This window comes from Rhamphochromis sp. 'chilingali' (assembly GCF_963969265.1).
Source record: "Rhamphochromis sp. 'chilingali' genome assembly, chromosome: 6".
NCBI lineage: Eukaryota > Metazoa > Chordata > Actinopteri > Cichliformes > Cichlidae > Rhamphochromis > Rhamphochromis sp. 'chilingali'.
Window position 1 is genome coordinate 8,332,464 of NC_137933.1, and position 14,290 is coordinate 8,346,753.

A 14,290-nucleotide genomic window follows, 5' to 3' on the forward strand; every position below is an offset into this window, starting at 1 on the left:
CAATAACAGGGGACAAAATACATTCAGGCACGTTTGTTATCATCAAAACTATAATATGTAACAAAGACAACAGAAAGCTGTTGAGCTCTTGTTCTTATGCTCTGCTCTTAGTCTTTCAAGATGTTTTTAATAAACTGCATTAAAACCAATTTTAAAGTAATAAAATGCTTTTATTCTGCATTGAACCATCACAAGAACAATTTAGCCACTTTTAAAAATAACTTTGAATTTACAGCAGTGCAAAGGTCTCCTTGAGACAGCTGCCGCACGATGAGTGGGAGGCATGTTTTTACTGTCGTTCCTCCAGCATTGCAGCGTTGCCCAGTCCAAATCCTTTGGGGCCAAAGTTTTTGGCATAACAAACTGCAGAGAAAAACGAGAATTGACTGAGTCAATAATCAACATTTAGAGGTAGTTTTCAAATATGACCTGTGTGTACTGTGTGCTGCTTTGGTTTTTTTCCTGTAGTTCTGGTTAAATATTAAATGTTCTGGTTTTAAAGTGCAATGAAGATAAACAAGAACCATCTTTACAATGTGTGTGTGTTTGTGTGTGTGTATGTGTACCTTTGCAGTACAGCTCTCCATCCTTATCTGTCACTGTGGTCGACTCGAGGCTTTTACCACACAGAACGCAGCGGAAGCAGGTTTTATGCCAAGGCTAAAGACGCACATATTTGTGATTATTAATAACAAAGTGCTACAAAGTTCCTTACATGATATTGTCACACAGTGGAACTTTATATTTATCTTTTATATTGGTTTCATTTCGATTTTTTTTAGTTTATTTGCGAGTTTAGTTTTTATTGCATGATTTTATTCTTCTGTTTGTATTGCATGGTTTTTGGTGTTTTATTTGACATTGTTTTAATCCACTGTGGATTGGCTGAGCATGGGACAATTAGCTGATAGGGATCACCTGCTGAGGTATGGGTATGTCCAGAGGTGGCCTATCAGCTGTGTAAAGACCTAAGGCAGGCTAGCTGAGCACTGGAGGAGAGAAGCCCCAGACATGAAGAGGAATGCAAGAAGGCCAGGTGAAAAAGAGTTGGGAGACAGTGGGAGACTGTTGCGAGAAGTGCAACAGTGGGAGGCGCTGCGTGTAATCGACCGCCGGGCAGATGTGTACCTCTGCCTGCATATGTGAGTAACACTCTCCCCACTGTCGTATGACGGGCACAGCCGTTTTGGGAAAGGGCCGCCATAGTTATAAGCCAGGGCCTCTTCCGGGATGATTGCTCTGGCCCCTATTTATTTATTTACAGGACGCGGACGTGAGGGGAGCTGTGGTGGCATCGCATGAGGGACTCCGATGCAGAATGCAAGCTGGGCTGGGATGTGATGGGCCCAGTGAAGGGACAAGAGGGGGATAGGAGGATGCTCCTCGTCTGCCTGAGATGAGGCTGGCGTGGACTCCGCTCTGGGGAAGGAATTCCTGGCCAGCTGGTGGACCCATAAGGAACATGTGGCACACTTACATCAGGCGCTAAGCCTTGATTTCATCGTTAAGTGGCCTAAAGAGTCCAAACTGATTGGGTTGGGGGGTTTTTTTTGGTATTGTCTTTGATTTTTGGTGTACCCAATAATCAGCAATAAAAACATACATCTAGAAGAGATACAAGATGTGAATTTAAATTGTTTGTCTGATTGGGCAACAGCAAGTAACTTTGAATTTAAGTCATACTTTAGATGCACACAAAGAATAACAGGATGGTCCTCACCTTCCCTGCTCCCATCACCTTCTCTGCTGCATAGACTGCTTTGGAGCATCGAGGGCAGCGATCTGAACTTCCAAACTTCTGGGACAATTTATTGGCGGTGGATTTTGAGGAGGCTGGTCGAGGTTTGGAGCTAGAAAAGAAACGCTGTGTGATGTCATCTTTGGTCAAAGTAGATTTTTTAAAGCAATTTTTCTCTTTAAGGTTATTTGCCTCTGCACCACTGTTTCGGTCATGGTTAAGGTTAAGGTTATAAGGTGCTCTGTCTTTATCTGTCATGAACACTTACTCATGAGGCTGAGGGCCTGCATCCTGTCCAGGAGGATCAGAGCTCAGAGCGCCAGCTCCTTGCCCGTACCCATATCCTTTCGGCCCGTACTTTTTGCCATAACAGGACTTGCAGTAAATCTCAGACTCATGCGCTGCAACTGTTGTACTGTCCAGCCCCTTTCTGCAGCTCACTTGTGTGAAGGAAACACACACATTTAGTACCATGCTGACCATGAGACTGTGTGAGATGTTTTCAGTAGAATGTCATGGTGGTATAATGGAGGTTAAATAAAGCACCCACCTAGCTAGTGTTATCAGTCAGCAGTAACATTACACATAGTCTGATGTCTTGTATTTCTATTTGTAGAAAGAGAGGGGATCATGAGGTGAAAGTTCGAGAAAAGATGAAGACTCAGAAGATGGGTGAGCTTTTCACAGAGGCCTTTCTGAGCTCCCAGTGGAACAATCTAGCAGTCACACAGGCTACTGACCAGCTGGAGAGTGTATGTTTTGGTGTAGGGGACAGTAAACTGGGAAAGTAAACTGTCACTGAGTGATCCAGTTAAGCACTTGTGGCTGTATGAAATCAGCAAGCAAGCCAAACAGAAGCAGGGTGGAAGAATCAAAGAAGCTTTGCAGGCAGGTCATTAAACACAGAAAAATACAGAGGGACTGCTGAGTAATGATGCAGGCCCAGATGGGATACACAAAGGTGAATGGAAGGAGGAAAATAGCTGGGGGGGTTTTATGTGTAAATTACTTCTATCACATATCTGCATGATTCTCCAGATCCACCATGACACCCTCTGTTGGGGCAGTGCGGGTCTGCTTACTGCAGATGAAGCAAGTCTTGTGGAAGCTCCTTGCATTACACTGGATCTCCTCTGCATGGTACACTGTCTTCTCACAGGCTGCACATTTGGCTCCTCCTCCCCAGTTTGGCATCTTCAAGAGTAAATCAAAATAAATAAATAAAGGAGTTCAAACAATCTATTGATCTGTTGTCTTGTTTTCCAGGCTAGAACTGAAATGTAAATATGATTTCAATTCCCAATTTGGATTTGAAACACCCTCTCTACTTTTAAGACTCTGCTTAAAACCTTCCTTTTTGATAAAGTTAGCCTGGATCAGGTGACCCTGAATCCTACTCTGCATTAGGCCTAGGCTGCAGAGGGTTTCCTATAATGCACTGAGCATTTCTTCTTCCCTCACTCTTTACACTCACTATGTTTTTATACACCACTCGCCTAAGGTTGGTCTTCTTTTTTCAATTCAGTTGAATTCAATTATTTTATTTATACAATTATTTTATTTATACAGCCCCAAATCAAAACAACAGTCCCCTCAAGGAGTTTTTTTTCTGTCTTACTTCCTTCAACCCCAACTGCTCTCAGCAGATAGCTGCCCTTTGGTATGCCATGTTTTGTTGGAGCTTTCTTGTTAAAAGGGAATTTTTCCTTCCCACTGTTGTTGGCATGTGCTTACTCATAGACAAGTAAAACATCGTGCAATTAAATCAGTGTTAATGTAAGGACTGACTTGATTTCCAGTATTCTGTACATGTATGTAATCATATTAAAAATCCAATTCAATTCAGTTTTATTTATGTAGCACCAAATCACAACAATAGTCACCTCTTTTTTATATTGTTAGGTAATGACCCTACAATAATACAGAGAAAACATCAACAGTCAGATGACCTCCTATGACAGTGGTTCCCAAACTTTTTTGCTAGGCCCCCCTTTGTTTCCAAGAAAAATCTTCGCACCCCCCACCACCTAACACACACCCATATTTTGTTTTCAAACTCCATTGCGGTTTATTTCACACCTCAAACATTTAGTAAACGATTGAACAAAAAAGTAAACTGCAATAAATTACAGGTAGTCATTTACTACTAATAAATTAGTAGTAATAAACTACTAACTTTGTGAACCTACACCTTTGAAAACGCAGCTGTTTCTATGCGTTTGAGCCTTTCGTCCACACGTAAACGGCACTTCGAATCACCGAAAACTGAGATTTTTTAAAAACTCTGTTTTTGCGTTTTGTGTGGACGAGGAATACAGTTTGTCACGCAATGTGAAAGGTATGTGCCTTTTCCTACGTCAGACTGTGCGCCATGTTATGGTTTACATGAGATGAATTGCAGATAGAGACAAAATACTGTTACTGCTAATCTTAATATCTTCAGTTTTTACATGCTTACATATAGACTACACACGCAGTTACTCTCCCTCCAATTAGAAAAGCAGAGGCCTCATGGTGTAATTTTACTTGTAGTTGTTTTCTCCTGTGTAATAATATTCAACATCGCTATCAATACATTTTTTTAAATGTCTCTCTGTGCAAAATGGGTTAAAAAACATAAACAACTGTGGCATACTGTTTGTCAGTGATTTGGACAGGGGGGACAAATTACGGCAAGATCAGCCTGACATTATTTGTATCCCGCTGTAACTTTACTGTATAAACAGCTAACATCTCCAAAATTTCAGGATTAGTTAGTCATTATAAGAAGTGTTTGTGAACTAAAAATCAAGAATGTGGGATACTGTTCGTGATTTGGAGAGCCCAGCGTGTGCTCCCGACAGGGAAAACCAATTCTGCAGGGGAGACCTACCTTGGCACTTGTGCAGGTGAAGCCAAAGGGCAGACATGCTTCACCATTTTTCTAGTTTTTGTTTTAGAATGAAGTTGGAAACATATTTGACGATGCTTCATCTCCTGCTTTGCGTTTGTGTGGAAGCCCCGTCAAAAAGCTCTCCGTAATGCTTGCAGGGTCCAAGCTTTCTTTTTTTTTTCTTATCTTTTCATACCGCCACTGCCCCCCCACCAGCCCCCTCCTCGGTAATGGCTCTGGGCTCTGCTCCTCCCCAAGGAGCGGGCCCAGCACTTTGGGAATCTCTGTTTTAGAGGATCTACCTTATCTACATTTTTACATTTATAAAATTTGAAAGAGGATACTATACTGAATTTAAAAAAGGTTAAAAATCATCTCCTCACCTAAACAAACAAATAAAATCTCTATGTTTTCTGGTGGTTGTGTGTGTGTAATCTCTATGTGTACATTCCTGCATGTACGTGAATACACGTCGTCAGGGTTACGAAGATTTCAAATCAAATCAAATCAGTTCTGATATTGTCTCACTGCGATGTGTCAGTTTTTAACTCTAACATCCATCCTAACATTTACTCAGGAATGGCAGCTCTGCCCTCGCTGGCGTTCTGTCTGACATCCCAGTTTGCACTAATATCAAAGGCTGCCCATCACCTCACAGCATTGGTATGTGATATTCCAGGAACAGGGGCTTAACTGTCATATTGGACAGACAAAAGCTGAGCTGTCTCTCCTTCAAATTACACTGAAAACAACTGAATATTACTGAGACAGATCCTAAATTTCACGTGAAAGTGCCGCCAGCCGTTCATGGTATGGTTGTGTATAATAAATGCGTCAATGTAAACAGAGTTCTAGCAAGAAAAATTAAAGTAGTAAGTAAAAGTATCATCGAGTACTTTACTTAGCTTGGAGTAACTACTCAAACCCTGAAAGGGAGCTTTAATACAAAAGGTAGCAGGTCCTTACCTTGACTCCAAGCTTGCTTCTGTGGCTGACTGGTGATGAGCGCTTCTGGGCTGTTTAAATACTGTCTCACCATCACCACGGTCCACTGGTGACACTTCAATGAAAGTATCCTCCTAAAATAACTTGTGACTAAGCAGGGCCCTCTGACCCTTCATCACAAGCTGAAAGAGGCCTGAACATCAGCCACTCAGATATTTGCTCTGCCCTCAGACAGAGTGCGGGAAAGTCTGACTACCAGCAGAGAAGCATTACAGGATTATATGCATGAACGGTGTATTTAAATATAACTATTGGTTGCACCACTGATGGTGAACACATGGCTGAGCTGCGGTAGTGACCTGGTGATCTTCACATCTAGTTGTAGGGTCGTGGGGTGTCATGCAATTGTTGGACGTTTCATTCTAATATTTAGGATCTTCACCATACAATATAAATTGCCATGAGGTGACTGTTACTGTGAACTGGTGCTATATAAATATAACTGAATTGAAATGAATTGCAGAACAAATGTTAAAGATTGGTCCTAAGCTTCCTACAAGGGAAAGTAAACACAGCTTGTCACAGACGTTTGAATCACGTCAGATCTCTTTACTTATTCTACTGAAGTGATACTTCATACTTAAGCTCAAGAGAGAAGGCTTTCAGGACTGTCTCCAGTCAGCTGCTAGGCCATCAAGAGATAAGAGCCTAAAAATATCTCATGAACAAGTAGCAAATGGACATATGAAATTGAACAGAATAGAATAGCCAGTAAACAAAATCAATATGAATCTGTCCACAACAGATCCACGTAAAGTAGCTTAATTAATTTAACATTTTTATGTTAATGCATTCTGTTTAATAAAATTTAACTTCAGAAGCTCTGGTGACAAATTAAAGAAAACAAAAACAAAGTGCAGAGTAAAGAGTAGAGCTTCAAGATTGAGCAATCAAGACCATGTACTGGAAGCCTATGGGGGGACAGTACCCTCACTGGTTTTTTTGACAATAGTAATACAGAGCCAGCTAATGTATCTATCCAAAATCTGCACATCTGCTAACTATTTCTTTGAAATCATTTTAATACTTAAACTCTTCTGTGAGCCCCTTGTGTCTTATGGGTGGGGGCCTCATAATCCCAGGACAGACCGTTCCTATTACGATATAAAGGTTTCATCTTAGGATAAAGGTCAGAAATCTGCAGTGGATCCTTCAAACTATGAAAGCAGATGATCAAGACCCAGAAATAATGTGCTAGTGCCGTTTCCCAGTTTTAAAAATAGTTTTAGACCCACCTGTGCCACTGGCACCAGTGGGAAGGAAAAACTTTTGACCTCCAGCAGAACCAGGCTCAGGGTGGGGCAGCCATCTGCCACAAACAACTGGAGATGAAGGGATTTAGAGAGGGAATGTAAATGCGATCTGTTCATAAGTTGGCGACGACGGCGACAAAGGATGCATTTTTTTCTTTTCTTTTTTACAAAATACATATTTAAAATTTATTAAGCATTTTTAAATTTAGCAGGACATCAGATACAAGTGTAATTTTCTTATAAATTAATCTCACAATTTCTCATTTGTCTTAGGATGTCTTACAAATATTCACAGGTTCTCAGCAATTCCATTCAAGGGGTAACAGTTAACATGTACATGCCGTATGTGCAAAAGTGATCTTGCTAGATTTTACTCGAGTGCTGATGTCATTTTACTAGTACTGACAAACTGAAAAAAGGAATAAAAATATCCATATTAGCAGAAATGGAAAAACAAAGCAAACAAAAAAAACCCAAAACAAACAAATAAAAAATATCTTATTCTTACATTTCTCCCCATGCCATTCTATTCCTGTGAAACAGACCACATAAGCATCACAATGAGCACGACGGTAGTGTTGATGAATATCGGGATAAACCTGCTTTTTTAGAGCTGGCTGTCATAAGAATGAAGGCAGTGAAGCTGCTGTGAAATGTTTTCAGAGGTAATGAATACTGTGTAAATGCTAAACAGGTTAAAAAGGGGGAGAAAAAAAAACACCCATCCACCCACAACATAAACAACACCCACACACACAAATATGTACTCTAAGATCCTTCAGGGCCCTCAGGACTCATCAGTGGTAACGTCCAGCTTTCTTTGAGGGATGTGTACAGTTTTGGTGGATGATTGTCCGGCAGTGTTTACTACAGCAGCCAGAGGCGAAAGGGAGACCGGTGTGTGAAAGAAGCTGTGCTGGGGGACCCCGCTCCCTTTAGGGGTGGCCATCAGGGGCTAGAAAACAGACAATAATTAGTTAGACTAATATTTCTCAACCAAATTAGTATATTCATTTCATTGATCTTATATGAACACTAAATCCTATCACCTCAATAATAAAACACTTGTTTCAGGTCTAATCAGACAATCAGAAGCACCTCTCTCAAACTGTTAAATCAGTGAGACAACTGAAACTAACTCAAAAACACCGCCAAGAAAACTGATGACATGCATGTAAATCCATGTGTGCCATGAAGTCTGAAAGCAGAACAGATTAAGTCTGGTTTAGAGGCCCACGCTGTTTGTTTATACCTGCTGTACACCGATCAGGGCCACTTGATGTGGGGATACAGTCTGCTGAATGTGCACAGGGGACAGAGGTTTGATGAAAACCATGGCCCTCTGCTGCAGAGTCAGGGGGCTCGGCAATGGACTGGTCAGGGTGTTGGCACGCTCTGGAGTCTGAGGTGTAGCAAATGCACTTCCTGGGCTGGAGCTGGAGATCAGACCGAGGTTCTGCAGGGTGAAGTTTAAGATGGCAGGACTGGGACTGTTGAGGCGGTGGGCTTGCTGGGTGGCCTGTGGAGAGGCTGCGTTAGCGGGTCTTTGAAGCCGAAGGTTGGTGGGCGTAATCTCCTGGGCTGGGGCAGGTCTGGAGCCTGTAGACAGAGTAAAAGTCAGTTCTGTTGTTTGGATGTTGTTTATGCAATCTTTACTGTGCTGCACACAATGATAACTGGAGACCTAACATTTTCTTGACAGTTTAAGTATAAAATCTATGTACAGTCAGAGCTCGAGCAGCACATTTAATAAAATATTTACCTGCAGTTGGTGTTTGGTAGATGTTGGGAGGTGAGATCTTGTTGCTTTCTGCTCCTGAACTTTGAACTTCCTTGTAGCTGATGAGGGACTGCTGGGAGATTGGGATCAAGTATCCAGCTGGGATTAAAGTCTGGATAGGTAGAGTAGAACAAAAGAAAATCAACAAATGAACACCTACTAACAGATCATCCTCTGATCCTTGAAGTTCTTTTAGCACTTCTACCTCAGCATGAAGCTGTCTGGGTGTGAGGGGAACAGCCCTGACCGGTGTTAATCCCGCCTCGCTGTCAGAATTTGCCACCTTCTCTTCTCTGTCCAGTAGGAGTTCCAAACTCTGCTCTAATGTCTGATTGGCTACAGCCCCGCCGGGGGTGTTGACAAACTCTGGGTCCAGGTGGAGGGCGCGAGGCGAGGGCCGACTGGTGAGCTGACCGACACGACGGGCCTTTAGGCAGGCCTGCAGGATCTCACAGAGCTTTGGCGAGGTGTCCTAGGAGGTGAACAAAGACAGGCGCTGAGAAATGAACAGTGCGGGGTGATACAGTTACATAGTTCTGTGTTGGTTATTACCAGATTATTACATAAATGGCACATTTAAGTTTTCTCACCTTAAAGGTGGGGTCAGACCTCTTAGCTTTAGAGGGGCTGCCCTCGGATGCCAACTCTGAACGCAGCCTTTTGACCCCCGAGGGACTTGCATCGGCAGCTGTGTGGCTCTTAGCTGCCGACTGGCCATTTGGGCTCTGCCCAGTCTTATCTTCAAAAGTCATAGAGCGCACTGCCAGGCTAGTTGGCTGCGGCCTGGCCAGAGGGTTTGACCTGAGCGAAGAAGGGTTCAAATACACGGCGTAGGGCCCGCTCCCTCGCTGCTGAGGTAACAGTACAGGGATCAGGGGCGAACACTGCGCGGGGATGTAGGCAACAGACCCTGATGGCTGTGCTGCCAGCAGGGCGTGTGGGATCGGGTTGGCAGTAGTATTGACTGCCTGCTCCTGAGTTGGAGGTTGTAACGGTATACGAGATGGTTCCACTGAAGTAGGAGTGGGAAGCTGTAACACGTAACCTGTGTTTGCCTCTGCAGCAGCAGGCTTTAGGCCTACATCTCCAGTCCTGCAACACAAGCAGGACAATCATTTAAATGTTTTATGTTCTTTTTAAAAGTGGATGCTCACATTGAAACATGACAAAATGTTTAATATAATGAGGTAAGTTTGTGCACGTGCAAGCAATCTCTGTGGGTCAAAAGCCAAATAAGGTAAAACGTACAGAGTTATTACTGAAGATTTAGCTTAGGATGAGTGACAGACTAAATGGAACTAAACTTACACTGACTCCTGGTCGAGTTCAATCTTACAAATAGCAGCAAGCTGGGCCATTTTGTTTGGGAAGTCACTGTTCACTGAGGAATCACCTGAAGACAGAAGAGTAAATTTAAAAAAAAGAAAGAAAAGAAAATTAAGAAGCTTCATTGCATCATTCATAATAATTTGCTGGAGAAGGAACTTTTTTTTAAATGAAGAAATGTCTTTTCTGCTTACTCTTGACAGGACTGCTGGGGGCCGAGTTGATCTTGCGTCGATCATCCTGAATGCTCTTGGCGAGCTTTATGAGGGACGGGTGGCGAGTGAAGCTGCGTTTGGTCCCCGGTGACGAGAAGAGATTTTTGGCACAGTTGTCGGCAGACGCACGTGGTTCAAGTACGCCTTTCTTCTTGGGTGGGCATGCGGTTGAGGTGTTCTCCGAGTCTAGAGGAAGAGTTAAGTGCTAAGAAAACACAAACGGTACGACTACACCTTATAACTGAGGGCCAAATTTTCAGGGAGTTCTGGTGATACCTATGACTTGTGGGAAATCATCAAGGCCGACCCATTCGAACGCCGGTTTCCTCCCCCTTTCTTCTGCCACGTGAACTTTCTCAATGAGCTTCAGGCTTCGTAGCACATTAGCTATGTCGTACAGCCGCCGCACTTTGGCTGCAAACACACAACCAAACAGCGTTAATATCGACTAGTGAAGACACAAAACAGGAAATACACATAATCAACATTTAAAACTTCATAAGATGCCTTTACCCCCACCTCAATCATAACTGTCATAGAGTTCATGCATTGTTCACATGTATGCCACGACGCAGTCTCGATTAACCTTATACCAGGGGTGTCAAACATAAGGACCCGCCCAAGACTCCAATCTTGCCCAACTGGAGATGTTTGTAACACTTTCGACTTTTACATTTTAGACTTTTAAGTCATACATTTTACAGCTTTTCATTCTCTCTTATCTCGCTCTACTGACAAAAGAACTCCCTATCAGAATTCATACTACACCAAGTAAATAAGTAATAATACACCGTTAAATGACAGAAAGTTATTATTATTTTCAAAATCTACTGTAGAAATTTGTGTTCACATTAAACAAAACAAACAAACAAAAAAAAGAAGAAGAAATTTTGCCAATTATTTTTGTTTTTGTCATATAATTAAAGGACATCTCAAAACATCTCAGAAATGTGTGTCAATAAATGTTTTCACACCATCAGAAAAACAAGTTTCACCGGTCTGGCCCACCTAGGATTAAAGTGAGCTGTACATGCCCCACAAAGTAAAATGAGTTTGACATCCTTACACTACACCTTATTTGGATGAGGCTCTGTACTCACTCTTGAACTTGTTCTTGTCTTGATCTGCTGCTTGGTCCTCTCCAATCAGGATCTTTGCAGCCACGTCCAGACTGACCACACGAGGATTAGACACCAGAAAGAGCATGACAAACTTTTGGCTCATCACACGCAGAGATTTGTCTTTCCTACTGTTGACAGAGGCTGGACAAGACATAGGACAATAAACACAAAGGTTTGTGTTTGAACCTAACTGTTTCATTTTGTATTAGTATTTGTGTATCATCTCACAAAATTCAAAACGACAATTTTATTGTTTATATAAAAACAAAATCTTCTCCACCTGCTTTGAACTCCACTCCTGGCAGCTCCACAAAGAAGAGCTCTTTCTGTCCGTGTTCTCCGTTCTCCAAGTCCACCACCGCCACCTCGTTCTCCTTCTCCTCCCCGTCAAAGTCAAACTCCTTTTCCACAAGGCGCTGGCGGATCTGCTGCATCTGCTGGCTGTACCGGTGTTCCTCGCCCACCTGCTTCAGAATGGCCAGAGTCTCAGCCAATTTGGTTCGGCCGTGCCAGGTGTAGCGGTTCTTTGCAGAGCGGCTCACCATGTGAAGACTCTCCAGCACGTTCATGATGTCATAAATGCGTCGGCGCTCCACATCTGTGAGCGTAGGAGAAAAAATAAAATTTCTTAACTCATTAGGTAAAAGTAACTCATTGGAGGAGAAAATGAAACAAACCAGAATAAGTTACGATCATGGTGTTTTTGTGTGTGTTTTTTTGCCTAAAGCAGAACAAGTCAACTCAGATATGATGTATCATAAGAGCTATTGCTAAACAAAGTAAGTTAAGCAATCATTAGCTACAATCTATGAGCTTAATAGACATACTGAGCTCAGTGGCCACATCATCCAGGCAGATGTCATTGTTGAGGGCTGGGTTTGGGTAATCTGGATAACGTGCAAGGAACTTGTGACACAGAAGCCCCAGACTCTTCTCTTTTCTGCTAATCATTTTCTCTGACTCTTCTCCATTTTCAGGCTCCTGTAAAAAAAAGACAACAGACAAGAACAGCTTTTTTACCATCTCAACATACCAGAAGATGCCTGTGACATCAGCTCTAGTATTTTATTTGTACCTGTGTAGATTCAAGACTATCCCGCCCATCGTTGTCCATACAGAGCTCCTTTTCTCGGTTTCTGATCTCAGGACTAGCAGCGCTGATGAGCATTTTGAGGTTGGAGGTCGGTGTCCAGGGATCAACTGAACCAACTTCCCTCCCTTTTTTAGGTGTGGTGAGGGGACCCATCGTGATCTGGTTGTCCACTAAGACACCACACGAACCAGTTAATGTCTTTGGCGTTTTTGTTGTTTTTACCAATACCTGGGGTGCAACAAAACCACCATCCTGGTGAGAAAAGGAGAAGACATATTAAGATGCAAGCCTCATATTTCTTCTCTGGTTAATACTGAAATGTAAGAATAAAAAAATACGAATAAATTTTATCTAAACGTGGCCATATTATGCTGTACTTATTGAGCTTTGAATGAGACTTCTGGGTCAGTTTCCAAGTTAGCATAACAGTTCAATAAGGATCATATGAGCTATAGTTATCTAGGTATTACGTTACCTATGTTAACGGTATAGTTCAAAACAATCAAATACTTTAAGAAAAATCATATACAAAGGCAATTCACTTAAATAGCCATAAAAAATTAAACCTGCAAACCAGATTTCTTCGTTATTATATTTATAAATCTTACTTATGTATATATACATTTTTAGAGAATATCTTACCTCTTTTGGGGGTAAATATATTTGCCGGGGAACCGGCAGTGCAAACAATTATGAGTTTAATAATGTTCACGGTGTCAGTTTAACAAACACCATGACTTTTCTTCCTGGTAATTTTTGTCAAAGAAATCTTTTAAAACTGATCAAAACATGATTAATATTGGCGGTAACTGACGTACATTCCACCGAATCGCAGCCCCAACGGCAGGGCGGTACCGCCCTTTTTATCAGAAGCAGCCAATGAGAACGAGGCGCGAGGCAGCGGAGAGGAAGTTAATAGTGTCCCGCGCAGGTAAACAGTTTTTTGAAATCCTTGGCGCGGAACGTGCCTAAAGCAACAGTGACGGCTCGCTTTAACCTTTAACACGTTTTTGGCAAACAGTTAATAATTACTAAGTTCCACCATGAGGAACGATACTTTATTTTTATGCCGAGTCTGCTTTCCGGTGGAAAAACGTCCTACGGTTAAGGGTGGGCGTCACGTACGCCAGCTACGAGTGCCCACCGTCCGATAAGAAACAGTAAAACCGGATAAACAAGAAACATTTCAACCAAGCCCAACTGGCTTTCAAGAAACAATAAGGACCAAAGTTTAGGCTATAAGTTGTTAGCAAATCAACACATCTACGTACAGTGCCAGTGGAAAAAAAATCCACCAACATTTACTTTCCAGCCGTCTAGATCTCGTGTGTGCTTTAATAAAGCTCCCAAACCTTAGAGAAGTACATAAACAGACTCACCTAAATCCACGAAATGTGTCTCTCTCAAAGGAAACTTGACATCTTCGCAGTAGTATGTTATGGAGTCCAGGCAGTCTGGTCCGAGCGCCAATAAGGACTTTATTATGGGACTGCGCTTCTCCGCGTGCACAGAGGCGATAGAAACGTCAAAAATCATACAAAATTACTGCAAAGTTTGCGCGCCTCAGCTTTCTCTCTTCCTCTGCCAGTAAGCAGTGGCCTTTTGGTCAACGTTACTACAGTTATGAAAAGTTTGCCCAGTTGTGTCGGTGACCGGCAACATTTGGCCCGCCCAGTACGAGTATGCGCGCTCACGTCACACCCGCCCCATACCTCTTGGCGGGGAGAAAGGCGGGCCCAAATCATCTGTAGCGTCACGTAACCTTTCACCTTCCGAGCAGGAAGTTCCATTTTAAAAGGAAGTTAAAATACAAACATTTCCTTCATTTTCAGTCCAGGTTTTGTATGCAATCATTCTCAGGGGAACGTGTTTTTCTGTTTTTTGGGG

General features: G+C 42.4%; 2 protein-coding genes across 3 annotated transcripts; both read right to left on the reverse strand.

The window, feature by feature from the left end:
• Positions 1-279: 279 nt before the first annotated feature.
• csrp3 (cysteine and glycine-rich protein 3 (cardiac LIM protein)) lies at positions 280-5,727 on the reverse strand. The gene is made up of 6 exons (XM_080884636.1): positions 5,577-5,727; positions 2,821-2,932; positions 2,007-2,178; positions 1,721-1,850; positions 567-660; positions 280-363 (listed from the first exon to the last, which is right to left on the reverse strand). Exons 2-6 carry the CDS (start codon positions 2,930-2,932, stop codon positions 290-292), a joined length of 582 nt encoding a protein of 193 aa, XP_080740762.1. The 5' UTR covers positions 5,577-5,727; the 3' UTR covers positions 280-289.
• Positions 5,728-7,043: 1,316 nt separating this feature from the next.
• On the reverse strand, positions 7,044-14,080 carry e2f8 (E2F transcription factor 8). 2 transcript variants are annotated; one of them, XM_080885080.1, is made up of 13 exons: positions 13,783-14,078; positions 12,386-12,655; positions 12,138-12,291; positions 11,591-11,908; positions 11,290-11,451; positions 10,466-10,603; positions 10,169-10,375; positions 9,957-10,041; positions 9,239-9,740; positions 8,854-9,120; positions 8,631-8,760; positions 8,121-8,467; positions 7,044-7,823 (listed from the first exon to the last, which is right to left on the reverse strand). In XM_080885080.1, the coding sequence occupies exons 2-13, from the start codon at positions 12,554-12,556 to the stop codon at positions 7,656-7,658; spliced, it is 2,649 nt and encodes an 882-aa protein (XP_080741206.1). In that variant the 5' UTR covers positions 12,557-12,655; positions 13,783-14,078; the 3' UTR covers positions 7,044-7,655. The 2 variants fall into 2 exon arrangements, with proteins under 2 accessions (XP_080741206.1, XP_080741205.1); XM_080885079.1 differs by having other exon boundaries at positions 8,631-9,120; positions 13,783-14,080.
• Positions 14,081-14,290: the final 210 nt, after the last annotated feature.

Coding starts and splice junctions, on each gene's coding strand:
- csrp3 (XM_080884636.1), bottom strand. CDS start 2,932: ATGCCAAACTGGGGAGGAGGAGCCAAATGTGCAGCCTGTGAGAAGACA. Junction 2,179..2,820: donor CAAGACTTGCTTCATCTGCA/GTAAGCAGACCC, acceptor CCTTCACACAAG/TGAGCTGCAGAAAGGGGCTG. Junction 364..566: donor TGGAGAGCTGTACTGCAAAG/GTACACATACAC, acceptor TTTTCTCTGCAG/TTTGTTATGCCAAAAACTTT.
- e2f8 (XM_080885079.1), bottom strand. CDS start 12,556: ATGGGTCCCCTCACCACACCTAAAAAAGGGAGGGAAGTTGGTTCAGTT. Junction 12,292..12,385: donor ATAGTCTTGAATCTACACAG/GTACAAATAAAA, acceptor TTTTTTTTACAG/GAGCCTGAAAATGGAGAAGA. Junction 9,741..9,956: donor GAACTCGACCAGGAGTCAGT/GTAAGTTTAGTT, acceptor CTTGTGTTGCAG/GACTGGAGATGTAGGCCTAA.